The sequence below is a fragment of the Dermacentor silvarum genome, chromosome 1 (genome assembly GCF_013339745.2).
Source record: "Dermacentor silvarum isolate Dsil-2018 chromosome 1, BIME_Dsil_1.4, whole genome shotgun sequence".
In the NCBI taxonomy this organism is placed as follows: Eukaryota; Metazoa; Arthropoda; class Arachnida; order Ixodida; family Ixodidae; genus Dermacentor; species Dermacentor silvarum.
The window spans coordinates 111,045,614-111,067,086 of record NC_051154.1 but is presented as its reverse complement, the minus strand read 5'-3'; the positions used below and the strand labels follow the sequence as shown (position 1 = coordinate 111,067,086).

Genomic DNA, 21,473 nt, shown 5'->3' with positions numbered 1-21,473 from the left:
ATCCAACAGCAAGTAAAGAAGATGCTAGCAAAGGATATTATCGAGCCTTCCTCTAGTCCCTGGGCTTCTCTAGTCATACTCATGAAAAATAAGGACGGAACATGGCACTTCTGTACAGATTATCACCACTTGATCAAATTCTCAAAAAAGTTGTTTACCCTTTGCCACCTACTGATCACACTCTGGGTAGCCTGTACGGTGCAACCTATTTTTCCTCCATAGACCTATGATCCGGATACTGGCAGATTGCTGTCGATGACATGGACCAGGAGAAGACCACTTTTGTCACCCCTGATTAGCAGTTCAAGGTGATGCCCTTCAGTCTCTGTAACGCATTGACCACCTTCGAATGATGGATGGACTCCCTGCTTCATGGTTTCAACTAGTCAATGTGCTTGTGCTACCTGGACGACGTGATTGTTTTCTCCCCTATGTTTTACACGTATGTAGATCGTCTATCAGCAATTCTTGATGTGTTCCGCAAGGCCACTTGCGCTCCACCAAGGGCCACTTTGGTAACCGCCAAATCATCGTCCCTGGGCACCTCGTGGACACAGCGGGAGTAAGACCCAATCCAGACAAAATTCGCACTATCAAACTTTCCTGTCCCGAAGTCCACCAAAGATGTTCAGAGTTTCATAGGGCTGTGCTCTTATTTCCGCCATTTTGTGAAAGACTTTGCGACCATTACACGCCCCCTTACCAACCTTTTAAAGAAAGACATTCAGTTTTCCTGGGGCCCTGATCACGCCGCCACTTTTTTGCAGCTCACCTCTCTCCTTACTACACTGCCAATCCTGGCCCACTTTGATCTATCAGCCTCAACCAAAGTTCGCACTGATGCCAGAGTCCCATCATATATGCAGTGTTAGCCCAACTCCAGCTGTGATATCTGGAAAATGCCACGCCAGCGCTGGTATGGTGAGGTGACCGTCGGGCTACCCGAACAAAGAGAAGCCCCAAGCACGGAGGCACCAAGTGAGAGGAACGAACGAGACGCTTACAAGGTTTGTGGTGCGACTCCTGGCCAGCCATGTGATCCTTTATAATATATACAGAAGGGTTACGCCACCGTGACGTCGAGTTACACACAGTGGCCAGACTAAAGTTCTGGCTTAAGCAGAAGTGAAACCAAAACTGATACACCACGATACAACACCAGCCAGCTTCTGTCAGCCACTGAGCACATTTTTTCGATCACCAAGCACGAGTGCCTCACACTTATGTGGGGAGTCTCAAAGTTGCACCCATGCTTATACGGACGCACCTGTGTGATCAGAGATCATTACGCGCTCTGCTGGCTCTCCTCACTCAAGGACACGACAGGCCAACTAGCTCTCTGGGCTTTACGCCTGCAAGAGTATATTTACTCAGTTGTATACAAGACGGACTGCTTGCACCAAGATGCAGACTGTTTGTACCACCAGCCCATGGAAGAGCCGGCTGATACCGATGCAGTGTCGCAGTTGCTTCAGATCGGCGCCGAGCAATGCTGCGATCCTTCTTTACGATTTTGATTGATGCGTAGTTTTTTGCCGCAAGGGCTAGATATGGCCAAAGAGTGCCATGCACGTAGTGATGAGTTGTCAATGAATTATTATTAAAATGAAGAAATTAGTTGCAAATAATGGGTGTAATGTGGCTGAAAAAACGACTAAAAATCACTGACTGTAAATAGCGTACAATACATAGTACATATTACAATAATACCAATGATTAATAATGTGTGCTATGACAATCCTTCTTTACGAGATCTGACTGGCTAATGTAATGCCTCCTTCCAGATGTTCCTCCTCAAGGATGGGACATTATACCGCTGTAACTATCACACCTACTTTCGACTATCTTCCGCCAACTTCACGATGCTCCCATGGCCGGGCACTTGGGCATTTCCCGCACGTACGACCACGTGCGCCGTCATTTCTTTTGGCTTGGTCTCACCCGCTCTGTGCATTGTTACGTTGCCGCCTGTCAGCTCTGCCAACGCTGGGAAGAGCCTTCTGCACTGCCTGCCAGGTGTCTGCAGCCGATCAGCACGCCACCCAAACCTTTCTTCCGAGTTGGTCTAGACTTTCATGGCCGGTTCCCTCTCTCTGCCTCCAGAAAGAAGTGGGTTGCTGTCACTACCGATTACGCCACACGGTATGCAATCACATGAGCACTCCCAACAAGTTGCGCTATAGGTGTGGCGGACTTTCTCCTCTATGACGTGATCTTAGTGCATGGTTCTCCCCGCCAATTACTCACTGACCACGGCCATAACTCCCTCTCTACGGTCATCGATGACACCCTGCACTAATGCTCAACCAAGCATAAGTTGACCACATCATACCACCCATAGACCAATGACCTCGCTGAGTGCCTCAACCAGACCACCACTGACATGCTCTCGAAGTACGCTGCAGCCGACCACCATGACTGGGACCTTCATTTCAAAATTTTCCATATAACTTGCATATAATTCATTGCACCACGACACTGCTAGCTATTCATCATTTTATCTCATGTACGGCCGAGAACCTGCCTTACTCTTGGACACCTTGCTGCCTTCAACTGTACCTTCTGCCAACGAACATGAGCGCGATGCCATCGCCCATGCTGACCCCACACAGAAGCTTGCCCATGCTCGCCTGCATGTCTCTCAGGAAAATCAGAGACCCCTCTATGACTGCCGAAATCAAGATGCACACTTTGCTCCGGGTACTCTCGTGCTTTTTTTTTCATCCACCCGCCACGTGGGGCTTTCCGAAAAGCTGCTGTAACATAATACTGGTCCATACCGCGTGCTGCAACAACTCACTGATGTAAAATATGAGATCGTCCCTGCCAGTCCCTCAGCATCATCATCAGCAATAAGTGACATCGTTCACGTAGCAAGGCTCAAGCCTTATCACACTCCATCAACCACTGTTGGATTGATGATGTACCGGGATGGTGCTTCTACCGATGGGGCTCATGATATGGGACCGCTGCAGATAAAAGCCGCCTCAGCGTGGCTGCAGTGAAGTGGAGGTAGACGAAATGGTGGCAAATCTCTGTCGATCGCAGTTTTAATCCCACTTGCACTAACACTGTAAATATATCCCGTAAATAGCTTTTTGTCAGTTGAATCCAGCTTTCTGAAATCTGGACTCAACACACTCAATTCATCTGAAACACCCAAAGGGCCCCTCACCAGGCCATATAGCAAATTTTGGTTATATGCTGGAAGTTGTTACGTGCACTCTCGGGAGCGTTCTACCGCAAGAATTTTCCAAATTGGTTCATTAATACCTGAGATAGAAATATTGCAATGCCGCGAACCCATGATTTCAGGAGGCGAGTGTCACCGCCAACATAGACACTTTCTCCATTTGCCCCCGTTTAGCCTCCGCAAGCAAAATTCCTTCCCTGCGTTCTCCCATACTGTGATGGAGCTGGAGGATCGTGTGATGCATATGTCACAAGCCCCGCTTTTTTTTTTTTTCTCCCTCCCTCTCTCTCTCTCTCCTTTTTTGCTGTGTGGCACACCTCCGCTGACAGTCTCGCGCGCGAGCTGTTGCATTTGTCTTGTTTCACACAGCAGACGATTTTGTGCTGGACAGTATAAGTCAGTGCTACACGAACACTGAGGCAGACGCAATCAGATCACAGAGCATGATCGCGCGCTGAAACAAGCAGACGAAATAGAAGTACATCTCTATACGAAGTAAAAAACACGCAGAAATTCGATTTGTATGTTTGATTATTTCTCTAAACTTTAATTCGTCTACTGAAGCAACAGATTAAACAAATAAGTGCTGCTGCCTTGAATAATTCTCAAAGTCACGAGTCACTATGAGCGACGTCACAGCACTGCCATGTACACCCGTGAGCAAAAGTATACGGACCACAGGGTCGCCGAAAAAAGTTAATTTCTTCGTAATTAACAACCATAAACTGGAATTGATAAGTATACTGAAAAGTTCGCAATGCCAAGTTTAGGCTGCAGTCCTCAATTTCAAGGTGTGTTCACAGGCAGAGGAAAGAATCGGCTTTTTCGTGCAACCCCTGGTCCGTATACTTTTGCTCACAGGTGTACATAGGCACAATTGCCAATAGACGTCAACTCTCCGGCTGGGGAGCACGGCGACCGCAAGGAGAAGGGCAAATGACATTTGGTTTGAAATTTAAGCTCTTTTAGCAGCGCACAGCAGTGTAATACTTTGCAGGCACAATCGTTAGCGCAGATTGTATACACTGAGCTTGTCAGTTCAAAATAGCCAGACCTGGTGAGGGGCCCTTTAAGGCCCATCAGTGTAATGGCTGCCAATAGAATGAGGGCTAGAGATACCAAAAGGCCGGTAACTTTATGCGTCACGCATTGTGACGTGATGTTGTGGCAAGCAACATCAATTGCAAATTGTTATGTGCTCTGTTTATCCCTTTCAGACCCCACTTTATCCTGTTTATTGAAAACTTACTTTCACCTCACTTTTTGCATCTTCAGAATCATAGAAAGTGTACAGCTGCCGAAAAGAATGAGAATTTTCAATTCTTTAGTGAGTTTTGTCAAGTTTGCAGAATGTGGACTCCATGCGAAAACTCTCGACAGCAATGAAAGAAGTGAACCCGCTACATACAACAACATACTGGCACCAAGCCATAACACTTAACAGTCTACCTTCCCACTCATTTTACTAAACCATTTTGCACATGTTATTTAAAATTGCAGCACGATTCCAATCATAAGTGTTTCAAGGTACTATCTGAGACACATTTTAAATATCATTACTTTCATCAGTGTTTTTGCTGTAGATGCACTATCTCGGTGTACACTACTGTGTACACAGCGTCTGAAGGGGTTATGTTCTAACCCAATGCAATGGGGTGCATTGTGATGAGTGTCATGAATTAACATAGGTCATGTAATATTGTCTAACAGACCATTATTCCTGCCTGTTACGGTGGAAAATTAAAATTCAATGCTTACAACGCTTTCACAGCAGTGCACTAACCACTTGCCAAATGCGCACTGGACTTTTTCCAGCCTGGGGCATGTCCATTCTGGCACGCTGCAGTTTTCAATGGATATGAGCTGCACCTTAGCAGCTACAGGGGGCGACTTGGCACAACGAGCCTCAAATGGGAAACGTTTATTTTTCCCGCCTAGAAATCACGTTCAAAAAATTTTGCCATTCAAAAATAGCGAGATGTTAGATAGCACAGCAGAGCCTCACAAGCTGCTATTACAGGACAAGAAGACTTCTATGGAAGTTCGTCGTCGCACTCCTGCGGACTATGCTTGATGCACCGAACTATACACGGGGCAAATTTTCGCCGCGCCTGGCGACGCCGACGTAACAACGTACATATGCGGCAAAAACGCTAAACTATATTCTCGTCTTAACTGTCTGTGTGACCGCGATACAAGCTGCATGTGGTGGCTCCTTGGGAAGTTCTGCTGCTAATTATTCTCCACCACTCACAAAAAGTACGCAGCATTAAGATTGCCATTATGCTATCCCATTATTGCTTTTTCCTAAATAGAGACCCACACTAAACAAGAATTTACCCCCCCCCCCCCCCCCATCCCCACCTATGCCCGGAGCTTTCTGCTTCTACTAAGGCAGCTTTGTCTACTCTTCGCCTACTTCTGCGAAGACTATAATGGCTGTCAGGGTGACAAGCCAGCGTGAATAGGTACCGTATTTATTAGATTATAAGGCGGTCATGACTATAAGGTGAGGGTGCAGCTGGGGGACCCAAGAAATGATGATATATGGAGTTTTGTGGTGCAAGGGGGGGACCCAAGAAAAAGAACTTATGTAGGCACACTAATATCAGGCGATAAAGAGTAGCCAATGGATTCATACTCGGCGGGGATTGCCGGAAATACTAATTACTAACACACCCAAAACGAAAAACGGCAACCATGAAATAGGGGGGAAGAAAGCTTCAACACGCGGAGGCAGGGAGAGGGTGGGATTCTGTAGGAAAAGAAAAAAAACTGGATGGGTGAGAACTTTCCCTTGAGATGTGGCCACAACCCTGTGAAACCACAGCATAAGGCGAAATTTGCGCTGCCGCAAAGCCACCCCTCAAGGCGAAATTCACATATAACCCGCACTCCATATTTACTGTTAACTTTTTCGAATTCTCAGTGCAGGTTATACAAGCAAAAATACAGTACTGCCCCACCCCCCCAAATTGGTTGGTACAATTTGCGCTGCTGTTTAACATCTGGATCGCCAGAAATTTGCCCCTGCTGCTGCCATATTAAAACAGTAACATACAGCTCAGACCACTTATAATGTAAACGCTTATAGTGCAGGAGCGGATATATAGCGGTATTTTCTGACTCCCACTTATCTTCCAATAGAACTCAATGTATCCGCACACTGCTTAAAGTGCAGCCACGCAAGACCAAATACTGGTTATTATGCAGCTGCCAGAAAATCCCACACACAAGCGAGGCAGCGCTCACACTTCTCAATGTGGTACGCCGGACAAGGGCGATGTGGAGGAGGAGACGCAGAACGAGCGAACGAACATGAAACAGAGGGAAAAAAAAAGGAAAAAGACCGCGGTGGCAGCGTGCTGGCTCAGTAGGCACACAGGGGTTGCCTAGGCGACAGAGAAGCCTTTTGCTCCAGCCGCTAGCCAACAACACACGGTCTGTACTGAACGCGTGCGAATTGTCGCTCTTTGGATCTTCAGTTTGTGTACAGAAACTAAATACAATCGCCGACTGATTTTTTTCAGACAAAATTTGGGTTGCAAAAATGGCTGAATTATTGGGCAGGCCAGAAAAATTAATTTCAACGGTAAAATCAATTTGTAGTCTTTTTTTACAACTCCAGCACCATGGAAAAATCGGTCAAGGCTGCAAGTGCGTTTCACATCCGCACATCGTGAGGTGTGTCTTTGCGCAGTGCAGATATCACGCGTGCAAACTTGACTCTGCGATACTGTTAGTTTTAACTGTGTTCCCCAAATTCCTTAGTTTGGAACATAGTCCATGTGCGAGCTTTTGCCATTCCTACCAGCACACGCACATACAAACTTTTGCTATGCACATTCGGGGTAGTTGCTGGCAGATCGCCCGCGAACTCTTTTTTCACGTGCGTTGCCGTCAGTGCAGCCTGTGCACGTGCTCTCACACCAGATTAACATGTATTCACCTATGGGTACAATTATATATCAAGAGCGAGGGTCCCACGATGGCATATCGCCGACCACACCCACCGGCTAGGCCTAACCAGCGCCGTCTCGTTGCAAGTCGGCGGCCTGTTTGATGCAGAAATAATAAAATGATTTGCAGTGGCTGTACGGCACTTGGAAAACGGACGAACCACCTTCCCAACGAAAGTGAGGGCACTTTCCGATCGTATGCTTCGATTCCCGGACACACGCAGCTGCTTGGCCTACATGTTTTGCACGTGCAAGAACAGCCTTTGAAAAATGTCAGCTAGGTTATAGTGCCGGTACCGCTTACAGTGGGGATATTCACGCCTCCGGTGACTTGCATTAATCGCATGTTCCGTAGACTGTCACGCTGCCTCGCGGCCATTGGCGAATTTTTTTCAATGAGTATCCGAGTAACCGCAGGTGGCGCGTCGGCAGCGTTTGCTTGCTTTCTTCGTAGTGGCCAGGAGGCTTGATTATCTGTTTTTACGCATCGTTTGTGCAAGATGAAATTCAAAAACAATCGCATGTGCTGCGTGCCACAAAGTGGCAAGTGAAGTGAGCCTCCACTTGTTCCCCAAATATGTGGCAAAGAAAGAATGGGTTGTCAAGCTGCGAATTGGCACACTGGTCACACCACCGATGAAAGTGTGCAGTGTGCATTTCGTCAGCAGTGACTTCTTCGGGAGCCACGTAGGTAAGAAAACTACAGTTTTTTGCTTATGTGCAATATTTTGCTTTTCTACAGAGAATCGATGCGTTAGTTAGAAAACTAGAGCCTGCGACAGTGTATTGCAGTAGCACGAACAACGGCGTAGCTTTGATCCCGAGTAGATGTACGTGGGCGAGCATTGGAAGTATTTTCTCAGGTTTCGCCTGCATCAACTTGTAGTATGTGGTTGCCGCGGTGTCTCGTGCCGCCAGAAACGCATATGCTTACGTCCTGAGCTGCACCCTGTGTGCCAATGCGTGGCCAAGCTCGAGCTGCGCACTTGTGGCCGGCGCAACGAGAACATATGAGTATTTACGGCAACAATCAATATGCTCTAGAAAGATGCTATGGCTTGGAGGATACAGAGACCAAGTATTGTGTAGTGCCGAATATCAATAGTTCATTAACGCCTTCAACTATTCTTGTAAAGAATGCTCCTCAGTGACACTAATTCGTTTTTTGGTATGCAGACCCACAGGTGTGGAAGCCTGTTAGGAGACGACTGACTAACATATGTGCCTTCCGAATGCTTACCTGTACGGCCTCATGACAGAAAGAACATGTCGAGGACGCAAGCAGCCCAAGAATGTAATAAACGTGCATCTGCAAGGCATTCTCAAGTGCAACAAGCTTCTGTCGTGACTCCTCGTCACTCGAACGCTACTACAACTGCACCAGTGAAAAATAAAACAACCGACATCTTTTTTTTAACATCTGCATGCACTAGCATAGTGATGCAGAAAAAATATGCCTGAGAAATCGCAGTTGTGATAACCTTAGTGATATCCTTCCTTTCAATTATCTAATATAAATATCTGCTCATAACAACTCATCACGTGAAAGGAGCTCGAGAACATCACAGGGCAATAAAATTACTCTTTGTCGCAAAACGGCAGTGCGCGAAAAGCAGCTTTGCGGGCCGTCGCGATTAGCAGGAAGAAAAAGACAAGCTAACGTACCTTGACAGAACCTTCCCGGTCATAAATAAATTACAGCTCGTGTGACTTCTGGCGGACATGCGACGTCTGCAGGCAAAGCTATTTGCACAGCGACAGACAATGCGCTGCAGGCCTTCACGCCGCAACAAATAATGTGCTTGGGGTTCATGACCTCTTCCCCTTCAATGAGGCACCGTATTCGCGTTTCTGAGGCGTCTATGTGGTGATGATGCCATTAAGCGGCAGTGATTGTGAGAAAGGTAGAGCCAACTTCAAGCGCTAAGCCAAATATGAGCTGACATGAAGGACGCGCATGTACTCGGGGGTTCCCATACTCTCTGTGGGCGCCATATTAAGTCACCTTGCACGCCACCTATAGGCGACAGAACTTGTGGATAAGCGGTCTATGCTGTATTAAATCAGCCTGGCATATAAGGCGGGGGGTGACTGAGGCTCAGGATTTTAAGAAAAACCTCTCCTTATATTCGAATAGAGGGTATTTCTGTCAGCAAGCATTTCTGCTATTAGATCGTTTGAGGAACCCAAAGATTTTACGAATGCCCACTCAAGGCATGAAATAGAATGTGCTGATGCCAGGTTCAGGAACCCATTGCTGTCCATTCACAGGATGCGTTGCCTACATGACCACTCACCAGGCAGGTTTGGGTCCATGCATAGGTCAGCCAGGGTAAGTCTGTTCACAGCTGTACTTGGTACAGCCTTATCCAGGGCAGGCCCATCCAATGGCTCCTGCTTGATGGCTGGCCCCCCTTCGGCCTTGACCATAGGCTTCCGCTCAGAGGCCGGAACAGACGGCGTTATCAGCGGTAGGGTGGTTGGACACAGACGAGGCATTTCCACATGCCCATCATCTATGAACTGCGGACAAATTCCCCACAAACAATTAACATGCAAAACTACCTGCCCCACATTTAAACATATTAATGCTGACAGTATCTATATGAAAAGGCATGATAAAATGACACTTCTTTGTGCCATGTAACATTAGTGGTGCATTGCATAAAAGGCTTTATAGCAATACAGAGTGAGTATATTTTGTGTTACTCAGAAATGCATATAAATTTTTGTAAAAATTATAGTACCTCAAAAAAGAAAAAGTAACGAAAGGTGCAACTGCATATATTAACAGGTGTTTTTTTTTTTTAGATTATACAGAATATTTTAAAGATTGCCAGTGGCAGAGATAGCCCAATTTTAGTCCTTGAGCTAGATTACTTGATGAAGTGGACATTGCTTGAGGCGTACATGAGGTGGACATTACAAGAACACGGTGGATGTATTTGCAATAGAGTTTTTAATGGCCGGGCCAAGATGGAGAAGACAGTCTACACAATCAACTTTATCATCTACTCAACCTCTCATGTCCTCATGACCTGCAATGCAAGAAAAGGAAGGTGATTTTGCCCACATTGTGCTTTTTGCAGAACAAATTCCACTCTCTTTGAGAGCTGCACTTGTTTTAAATCTGTCAAAACAGCGCCGTTTCGAATTTGCCAGCATTAAATATGTCCGACGGCGCGAGAACTGAGTGAGTCTCCGTTAGGAGAAACGCACTTACAGGGATATGGCGTGGCACAACATTCTATATATAAAATGTGGCGGTGAATGGGCATCTGATATAGTAGTGGTACATCGCTATGCAAGGGAATTTTACGACTGTTCGATATAGACAATAATTCAATATATCTGGGATCGACTGTAGCAAACCTGTACTAGCTGCGAAGCATGCCTTTGGTATTGTGGAGCAAAGAATTAAAAGTGAACACCCTTTTATCACATATACCAGACCACGGCACTAGAGGAGTACAATGCAACTGCTGCTGTAGGTTTCACAAGTCGATTTCATAGCAATTATGCAACAGGATATTTATCCAGTATGAATGTCAAAAATATAAATGCAAAAAAAATGCAGCAGGAATGGCTGAAAAAGCACTTTACCACTATATTCTATTCAGCTCATGGTGCATATGCACATATGCACCTGCCACTTACCCTTAGCTGCTGTAGTGCCCCTAACAGTAACAAGCCCTATCTCAAATCAACCTATCTCAATCTTTGGCAAGAGATTAAAGAACAGCATAAGCATTGAAGAGCTCTGGCAATGCCAAGCACAGAAGCATGATGGGACAACTACATAGGACACACTTCCCATCTACTTACAGCATAGGCATCAATACCCTGCATCCTAAATTCATGGTTCCTGGTTCATAGCAAAATTATTACCTCACATTGATATCAGTTGTGAAACACTCACATCACTCCTAAGAAGCAGCTCCAGTTTCTTTTCATCCTGAATCTTCTCTTCCGCTGTCTGGGTGATGCCGCTGGGACCCTGGTACTTGGGTCTCTCAACTGGTGTGGACTCGCATTTGTTCCATTTGACAGATGGTGCTGCAAAAATCCTCCAATAAACATAACCTCTTCACTCAGTACTGCTCAGTACCTCATAATTACAGTACAGCTAGCAACTAGGAGCATCTTCTTCTTTAAGGGGTTTTACGCGCCAAAACCTGCTCTGATTATGAGGCACACCGTAGTGGAGGGCTCCGGATTAATTTGGACCACCTGGGGTTCTTTAACGTGCACTACAATGCAAGCATAACGGGCATTTTTGCATTACGCCTCCATCGAAATGCAGCCACCGCGGCCGGGATTCGATCCTACGACCTCATGTTCAGCAGCGCAACACCTTAGCTAAATCAGCCACTGCAGCGGGTCACTGGAGCAGGCCACTGGAAGCAGCGACAGTAGTACAAGTACATTACCTAAAATATCCTTTTTCAGTGGGTGCACTATGCCTGCTATCAGAGCATCAACAATTCATGCGCCTAATTTGGGAATTGCCTATCAAACAACATAAAAGGCTAATGCACTGTGATTATACAAAACTTCATTAAAAGGAATAAAGGTAACAATGGGAAACTTTAGCTGGCCAATTTTTAAAACTTGAACTTGCTCTAAACAATGCATTATTCAAACGCTGTCACAGCACCACAACACCCTTCATGCAGACAACATGCAGGATGTTTCATTTTAGCTGCACCAAATTTTTAAAAATTGCCTGTGGCAGATAGCACAATTATAATCCCTGATCTAAGCTACTCGATGAGGCAGCCATTACTTTCACGAGAAGTCAAAATGTCTAATTGAATAATTAACATAATTACGCTAATTAACTTTGTTAATTATTTTACAGCACATCTTTCAATCTACAAATTATAATCGCTGAGTTCACAAGGCGTATCCACTTGGAATGAATTCTCAGGACTGAACCAGTTTTGAGATATTAATTTTCAAATTGTCCGACGAAATGTACGGGTGTTCCAGTTAACTTTGTGCTTCAATGCATAAAACAGCGTTTTCCTCAAAAAGTTAACTGGAATGCCCATGCATTTCGTCAGACACTTTGAAAATATCTCGAAACTGGTTCAGTCCTGAGAATTTGTTCCAAGTGTCACCTTGCAAACTCAGCGGCTATACTTCGTAGATTGAAAGATGATTGATTAGTGTGGTTTATTGGCGCAAGGGCCAGATGTCGCCAAAGAGCGCCAAGGCAATGATAATGTCTTCTCGTGCCGTAAAATAATTAATTACAAAGTTGATTAGCATAATTATGTTAATTATTAGCATAATTATGTTAATTATTCAATTAGGCATTTTAATTTCTCATGGAAGTAATAGCCGCCTCATCGAGTAGTTTAGATCAAGGATTATAATTGCACTATCTGCCACAGGCAATTTTTAAAAATTTGGTGCAGCTAAAATGAAACACCCTGTATACTGGCAACGAAGAATTTGTAGAGCTTGCAACAAATTTTTGAAGTTTTTTGGCAATACCCACATGTAATACATGGCTAATAATATGTCCACTCTACATGCACAGGACAAGATAGCCAAACTTTGTATGGTGACGCACTTGTTTTTAGCTTCTTAGTACAGTTGACCTTTGTTAATTCAATCTTGGTTGATGGAACTTTTCACTTAAGGGGGGACCTGGGTCTTGGACTAAAAATTTTGTATAATCTTTATTCTTTGACATATAGTGCTGAAAACTTGTACATATATGTAATGTTATGTGCTTATTTCCAATATAAGGTCCGTTTTCGTATATGTCCTTTGGTTTCAAATTTTATGCAAGTTTCCTTCGCCAAGGTTGGTCTTAAGGTAAGACCAACCTTATTGCTCTGCCTTATCTAGAACATGAGCTGCGAGGTTTTGAAGCTGGAACTCGAAGGAGTGTTTTTCTGGTGGTTAACTTTGAAGTCTCGCTACTCGTGTTCCAGTTAAGGCAGAGCAATAAGGTTGGTCTTACGGCATTCCTTGAATCATACAGAAGCCAATGACACCCTATTTTGAGAAATCTAAGCATAAGATATTTTGCAAACCTATGCAAAAAATTATTTCAAGGAAGCTCATATAAAATTAGAACCAGAGGAGATAACCAAAAATAGACTACATATTCAAAATAAGCACATATCATTGCATATATGTACAACTTTTCAGCACCGTATCTTGGAAGAGTAAAATTTTTTTTTTTCTAAAACCCACTTCCCCCCTTAATTCGAATGCACTGGAAAGCCCTGGCGAGAAACCAAGCATTGCTATAAAGGAAAACACATTTAGTTCGAATGAGAAAGCATGTCGCTTCATTTAATTCAACCCCGCACAGATGCACCCTCATGAGCAGAGCGGCTATTGACCCTTTTCGCCGCGATCCCGTGGGTGCTGCCATGTTTCATCACGTGGTGACACGTCCATTACTTTACTCAACTGCCTCCGTTGCCTCCTTGTTTACAATGGAAAGTACGACGCCCCAGCGTGGCTTAGAAAACCTCTGTTTCGGGAGATATCGTAGACGGTGACTGGGTGGACGACACGAAGCTTTGGCCACAGCTTCAGAGAACATGTGAAAGCGCTTTCGGAGCTGATTAAGCTACGTCCAAACAGCGTGAGCAGCGTATTGGTGCTTGCTCTGAAAGCGGGGCTAAATATGCATTTCAAGCTATCCAAACTTTCCGATCATGAATTGAATCAGGATTAGCGTGTTTTGCTCTTCGTTCTTTATTCGGCAAATATTTTGAAGCAGTGGCATGTCAAGTTTCCGACTCAGTAAGGTTCCTCGGTGCGGTCACTATCTGATCATTTTCTGCCTAATCACTCAAGGGTGTGCTCAGTTCCGTTAGATTTGTTCTTGCTGCACACAAGGCTTCAAACGTAGCTGTTCTGCACATTGTAATACCTTGTAGCAAATGCGTATTATGCGAGTAACTCGCTTACTCTTCTGGACCGTCACAAAACATTCAGCTTCAACCATTCGTGCGCTATCGGTGTAGTACCATCACTTATTGTGCATATACAGTGGGCATATATTCAAGTGTTCGCCCATTCACTTATTCTTGGCACGTAGGCGAAAGAGTGGGTGTCAATGTTCGTGCTGGTTGGGGTAGATGTGTGTAGATACCGTGAGCGAAACCTACTATGACAGAAAGCGGCACTACTCCCGTTATCATTGTTTATTAACGAGCGGTACTCACTCTTGCCGACGTACCGGGGCTGAAGCCCTTTCATTGAAGGTTAGCAATACAACGCTGGTGGATTAGCAAATTTGTATTCTCGAAGAAAGCCGTACATCTCGAAGTGCCGGAAACATGTACGGACAATTGCAGCAGCGGTCCGCGAACTTGGCCCCACATATTCATTACATTCCTTAATATGCCAGTCACTATTTTTGCAGCCAACTACTGCACACATCTTCAATCCACATGATTCAAACCTGCATGAATGGAGCACAGTGCGTTAGCGAAAACTCAGTTGCATTTTCGACAGCTCATCGTACAGAAGCTAGGTAGAAGCGGTAATGGTTTCGTATTCGTGCGCGGTCGCTGAGGAGACGTATGGCGCGCCGCTGTAAGCGCCATCTCGTTTCTCTACAACAAACTGCTCCGCGAAAAGGGTCAATAAAAGTTTGAGAATGCAAGGAATTCAGTAGACGGTGCTACTGGTTCCCTAGAGGCCTAGACAATGACAGTGATGGCAGCAACCTGTCCTGCAGTGATGATGACAACATGCACTGTGCCCTGGGCAATGTCTCTTTTAATGCTTTTGTCAGGGATGACAATACTGTTGAGGTCTGTGGGCCACTGACCGATGACGACATGTATAGTTATTATAATAATACTGTATTGAAGTAGCCTGTCGATGACGAAAAGCTACTTCAAACAATAAAAAAGATTTCAATCCTTTCATTTTGTTGCCGTTCGCTCATTTGGTTTTTCGGAGAATTCGTGCATAACTTAATCGCACTAGGGTCAAATTAACGAGAGTTGCGTGTACTGCTGGGTGCCTGGCGTTATAGCACAAATCAACACAAAAAAATGCAGGTACAAGTTTGGCTAACTTGAAAGATACCCCTGCATTTTACATCTACATACCTGCCAACCTGAAGACTACCAAATTCGTACACTTGTGACGGAAGGAGGGGGGGGGGGGGGGGTAGACGACAAAAAAAAGATTGCTTTCAAGGTCTTTTCCTTTGGGCTTTCACAACCACATGTTCAATTTCACTGTCTCGTTCTCCTTATACAGCGATAAAGAACAGTCCCTTGTGTAACTATTTTTGCAGCGATTTTGCTGTTGCCGACTTAGCTTGCTTTAGAAACTTCTCTGTGTAATTTTGTTCAAAGCAAGTTCCACTCTGGTGTCCTTTAACCATCAGGAGACTTTCAAGGGAAGTGTCAGTGACAGATGAGTGAAACTCTGTTCGCGTCTTGTTCACTGTGCTGAATATTCGCTCGCACTCAGCATTACTGTGGGGAATCGACAGTATCTCCAGCATAATCACTGAAACTCTTTGGAACCTGAGCGTTCCATCAACACCTTGAATGTTTCCAACTTTGGTCCACTGCACGTCACACCTAGGCTTGTTCAATATGTCTGAAGGAAGCTTGTGTGCTTGTAAGGTGGCAAATTCGACTTCGAGTGCGTCGATGGCTGCTGCTCTTGATTCATCGCTCTGCCGAGGCAGCATTGCAGGGAACAAATCAAGAAAATAGCGTATACTGCTGAATGAAGCAGTTTCTAACGACTTCACTTGGGCAACTTCAGCCATGTTAAGGTTGACGTCTTCAAGTGGAAACTTGTGGCGAATATAGTCCCATGCCGTTGCAAAGTAAAGACGTACGGCAGAAAAGAACTCTCTCTCAAGAGCGCTCAGCTTTTCAACAACGGAGTAGGTTGTGCTGCCAATTAAGATGTTTCTATCTTCTTTTTGGTTTTCTGCAGCTCCATAGACAATAGAGAGCAATGATTGAGATCCCTTGACAACACCTGGGCGCACAAATCTTGTCATAAAATCCTCGAGAAGTTGGTTCAAGAGGCCCCTCAGTACATGAATCTGAGGAGCCTGTGCCTGAAGAAGGCAGTTTGTCTTCTCAAAAAGCGGCACTTTACTTTGCAGGAAAAGACAACACGCCCTGCTGAGCTCTGATGATAAAAAATAAAACAGGCATTCCTCACGGGACCCATGGCTAGCTTCAGATTCCCCAGTCTTAAGTTTTAGCTTTTTTGCTTGAGGTGCATTACTTCCTTTGTTTCTCTTCAATGAGGGTCCATCTTCATCAGTATTTTTTTGTCCAAGACCCACAGCACTCCTGGGGGTTTGTGCGCAGCCCTTCGGTGTTAGTACAGAAGTCCTTGGGATTTAGTAGGACTCCAAAAACAAGCTCTGCTTGTCGCACTTTTTGGATTCACACACAAAAAAAGCTGAGAAGTGGCTTCCACTGGTTCAGTATGTTTAAGCACTTGCCCAAAGACAGCCAACGTGTAGGCGAATGCTTTAAGATCTTCCTGACATCGACGTCATACATCTTTTGGAATTCTTTTAGTTGGTCTTTCCGTTTCGAGCTTTTCTCGAGATAAAAAAAAATTGTCAACCAAAAGCTCATCAACTTTACAGGAAGACATGAAGCTGCTGTCTGGGCGGCCAAGTTAATGAGATGGCACGGGCAACCAACTCTAATCAAACTTGGCTGAGCTTCTCTCAGCACTGTAGTTAAGCCGTTTTTCTTGCTGATCATTACATTGGCATTGTCTGAGGACATGGCCAGAAGGTTTTCTATAGGCAGATTCCTAGACTTCATTTCGTCAAGAATCAAATGTCTGATCTTTTGACCGGTCGCCTCACCTTCGATGTTCCCGAGGCAAAGAAGGCGGCTTTCAACTCTAGCAGCTTCCTTAACATAATAGGTCGCAACTATGGGGTAAAGCTGCGAGTCCCTACTGTTGCTCCAGTCCACGGCGATCGAAAACAGCCGCTGTTTAAGCGCATCCAGCAAAGGAGCCATGGCGTTCGCGGCTATTTCCCGAACGATCGCCGTCGTCTTCATTCGTACACACGCGTAGCGCTTAGCTTCGTCGCACCTAGGGAACATTTTCCGGAAAAGTGGTGCAGCGTGGTACCACCACTGACGCTCTGCGGGATGTTATGTTCAACTAAAAATGGAGTGAAAAGGCATTCAGTCTGAATAACGCCAAAGTCGCTCTCGTTTCTCACAAAACTTGTCAGGCTTGCCTGGTTGTCCGTGGCTCGCAGAGACGCCTGGTGCTTTTTCGAAGCGATGTGGACTTTGATGTCGGCTCTACCACCATGCGAAACGTTCACATCACAACAACACACGGTGCAAAATCCGAACTTGTCCCCTTTCTTTGACGGCACTAAACAAGGGAATTCCGTCGTGTACGATTTCAAGAACACTTGAAAGTACTGCCAAGGCTTCGAGCACACCATCGCCAGTCGTTACGAATCCAAAGAGTCGCACTGCGCCGAATGCAGCTACGATGCAGCAGCTAGTTGCACAATAGAAAACGAGGCTAACACAACTGGCACACCGGCAAAAAAAAGAAGGCCTAACGAAGACGACACAGGGGTGACCGGAAGTGACGACGGGCTGCAGCATCCTATCCAGAAAATGCATGTTGCATCGACCCAAAATCACCGTCGTCCCTGGTGGCGCCACTATCTTGAGAGTGGTTTGAGGAAAGCAGCGCCCCCTTCCAACAAAAACACTTTATTAGAAAAATTTTTCGTGAAAAAAAAAGTTTTCCGTACGAGTTGAGTCTATATTCGTAAAATCGTAAGATGGTTCCAAATTCGTCCATTTTACGGAAAATTCGGAAGAGTTGGCAGGTATGCATCTATGATAACTTATTTTCTTGTTGTGTTAACATCGAAATGTTGCATAAACAGGCCTTTGTGCCTGTTGGTGTTGTGGGGATGCGCGCCTCTCACGCGTCCCCTGATGTTGTTTTCCTCGCATGACTCCCGTAATCCGGCTTCGCCGCGTAGCTTTACGGCGGCGGAGTTGCAGCGTATTACGAGAGATGGCGCTAGTCTTGCGCTGCTAACGCCACCTGACGGCGGGGGGTTAGGCGGGCGCAAAAGGGAGAAGGCTGTTGCTCTTCAGGTTGGGGTCGGTGAGCGATGTGGATATTCCGCGCGTGCGCCGATCCACGCTTCGCGAGACCGTCTCGCGTGACTAGGAGGAGGGCACCGGTATGGACGAACACGGATCGTTCGAACGCGCCACCGTTCGCATGACCGTACACAGGAATGACTAGGCAATGGTGTCATAGCATGGAGCGAACATATTCGCTCGCTATCCGGTCGCGGTGAGTCGGACTTACTTGATTTGTTGCGCACCCATGTGAATTTTCTATACATTGTAACTCGGCTAGCGTGTATTAGTGTATGAGAGATGCAATAAATGCCCTTTTGATTGTTAGCACTACTGTGTTGTCGTTCCTTTGTCCCAAGAGCCCGTGTGAGAGCCCGTGTGAGACCCCACATCTGGCGCCTAACGTGGGGCCTCTCGGGGCATCGGACGATAACTTTAACAGTTTTGCTCAGTTCGAGACAACCTTTGTTTCAACCGAAGCGTAGTCCTAGCGTGGATTTTGATCGCAAGTGTCAGCGGCGGGCTTTCTTGAGCGAGGTGACGGTTGCTGTAGCGTGTTCTTCTCAACTTCTCAACATACTAAGCCTTTTCCCGAGTGTTTTGTTGAAGTACTCGTCGGTACGAGAGCCACATGATCTGCATCCTGGGAGAGCGAGGCCTAGCGCCCGCGGAGCATTGGCAAGCCTGAAGCGAGTGAGTACGGAAGCCTCGTGGGTGGTCCGAATTTCTTATGTAAATAGCTTCTTCTATCTCTTTGACTTCGGAAGTCGCTGCTCAGGGAGCCAGGTGGCCGTGGGCCACGGGTGCCGCTACGGGCTGACTGGTATTGCGGCCTGGCACCGGGCGCTCCGACACCGTCTGGGACGGTGGGTGCCGTCAACTCGGATGCTGTGTGCACCGAGCGGGGTAGGACCACCTCACATAGCTAACGTCTCCTCGCGGCTGCCTGTTGTGTCCGTTTTGGGTGATGTTTTTTTTTTTATTTGTGGATGCCAGTTGTTGTCAGGGTAGCGACGCATTAGGCCTAAGGCTTCACGAAGCCGCCTGTCGCACGTGGAGGGACACAACCTGGTGGACCGTTGTGTTGAGGTGTCGCACTTTGCTTCCCTCATTTTAGTTAGCCTCGCACAAATTGAAATTACTCGTTCGATTCAAGAAAGCGAGCATTGTTCACGTGAACTTAGCATATGAAATGCCGCCCGAAATTTTGCTAGCCGAACTGAACGTCATACCACGTGGGCGATGCGCATGCAGAATTCCTCTCCCTTGCACTACTTTAGTGTTTGTCGAGTGCGTTGAGTGTACGCAGCATGAGCGGAGTCAACCCTAGTTTGCTGTCACCTGCACATCGTCTGCACTGCTGCCCCGGCCTACGAACGAGCCACCCCTGGCAATGGAGATGCCTGTGGCCAGTTCGGCGCAGCGACTTCGGCAGCCGCCTATGTCCGGCTTGCAACGCTCGGAGGCTGGGAAAAGAGCCGGCAGTCACCAACGGCTGCTGCGGCTCTCGTCAGCAGGGCGCGTCGGCGTGAGTGATGCTTGCTCGTGCCGACTTCTGCGTCGCCGTTTCCGGAGTCCTGGGCTGGAGTCGTGCCGTCGAATCTGCAGAGCTGGTGCTGTGACCAGCGGAAGCCAGCGGTGAACCCCAGAGACAATGTCGGCTCGCATGTTATGGAAAGCGTGTGGACATTTCCTCGGTGCGGCCACTGCTGCATGTACTACCTTTTGTTCGCGAAGCACGCGTTGATGTTAGACAATGCTGACATGTTTCGCCGGAGTATGCAGTGATTTAAGGTTGGGGGGATGTGAGGATGCGCGACTCTCACGCGTCCCCTGATGTTGTTTTCCCCGCATGGCTCCCGTAATCCGGCTTCCCCGCATGGCTCCCGTAATCCGGCTTCGCCGCGTAGCTTTACGGCAGCGGAGTTGCAGCGTATTACGAGAGATGGCGCTAGTGTTGCACTGCTAACGCCACCTGACGGCGGGGGGGTTAGGCGGGCGCAAAAGGGAGAAGGCTGTTGCACTTCGGGTTGGGGTCGGTGAGCGATGCGGACATCCCGCGCGTGCGCCGATCCACGCTTCGCGAGACCGTCTCGCGTGACTAGGAGGAGGGCACCGGTATGGACCAACACGGATCGTTCGAACGCGCCACCGTTCGCATGACCGTACACAGGAACGACTAGGCGATGGTGTCATAGCATGGGGCGAACATATTTGCTCGCTATCCGGTCGCGGTGAGTCGGACTTACTTGATTTGTCGCGCGCCCATGTGAATTTTCTATGTATTGTAACTCGGCTAGCGTGTATTAGTGTATGAAAGGTGCAATAAATGCCCTTTTGATTGTTAGCACTACTGTGTTGTCGTTCCTTTGTTGCAAGAGCCCGTGTGAGACACCACAGTGTATGTCAAGAGAGAGTGATGACTTGAAGCTCAGTGGTGATGAGAACCCTACTACATGTTAGGGAAGCATAAATCTGAAAAAGCAACTGACAGATGCTATGTGCAATGGTGAAAATAATGAAAAACCAAAGCATTTTTCATCCTGAAGAAGGTTGAGAACTGCATCCAAGCAGAAAGGAAACAGATACACTGTAACAACCTTAAATGGAAGGTAGAGTTGCCAACTATCGAGACAAAGTCATGATGGCGCCCTGTCAATGCCAGGAGCCACCAATGTAGTGATTTACAAGGAAGGTGCAGTAGCTGCCTGGCTAACATGGCTCCCAATAATGATAGTAGAGGCAATGTATGTTAAACGGTTAGTACCTACAAAAGAACTAGAACCAACAACAAAAACACAATTATCTTTCTAAGTATGCAACAGGAAACAATAGGGAATAATGTGGAAATGAGCTGTCAGTCATTACAAAAAGAAAATCTGGTTTACTGATCATTATTCAGTAGAAATAAAAGCAAAAGTCGGGATATTTGGCCGTCCCAACTCAGTCAAGTCGAGACTCGGGCTGGTCCATTAAATTTGGAATGGTTAGAAACCTTAATTGAAGGGCAAGCTATAGACTGCCTTGCATGACTTCTGTTACCTTCAGGTGTCCCCCTCACTTCATAACACAGAGATACTGGTTCGCAGTCCACAACTAGAAATCACTGAGCTTAAAATCACAAGGCCAATCTGCTCAAGTAACACGTATCAGTGCATTGTGCACTGCCACTCTACACTGCAAGTGTCCACCTTCACTGAACCC

The 21,473-nt window shown here is 46.4% G+C and overlaps 1 protein-coding gene across 3 annotated transcripts in view; it reads right to left on the bottom strand.

Annotated features, from left to right (window-relative positions):
- Positions 1–21,473, bottom strand: part of LOC119434991 (DNA-directed RNA polymerase III subunit RPC4-like) — a 53,868-nt gene that overhangs the window by 19,995 nt on the left and 12,400 nt on the right. For all 3 annotated transcript variants that reach the window (XM_049672324.1, XM_037701980.2, XM_037701987.2), the window contains exons 5-6: positions 11,072–11,208; positions 9,450–9,675 (exon numbers count right to left, since the gene is read on the bottom strand). In XM_049672324.1, coding sequence (XP_049528281.1) covers positions 9,450–9,675; positions 11,072–11,208 — 363 coding nt within the window. The remainder of the gene's footprint in view (positions 1–9,449; positions 9,676–11,071; positions 11,209–21,473) is intronic.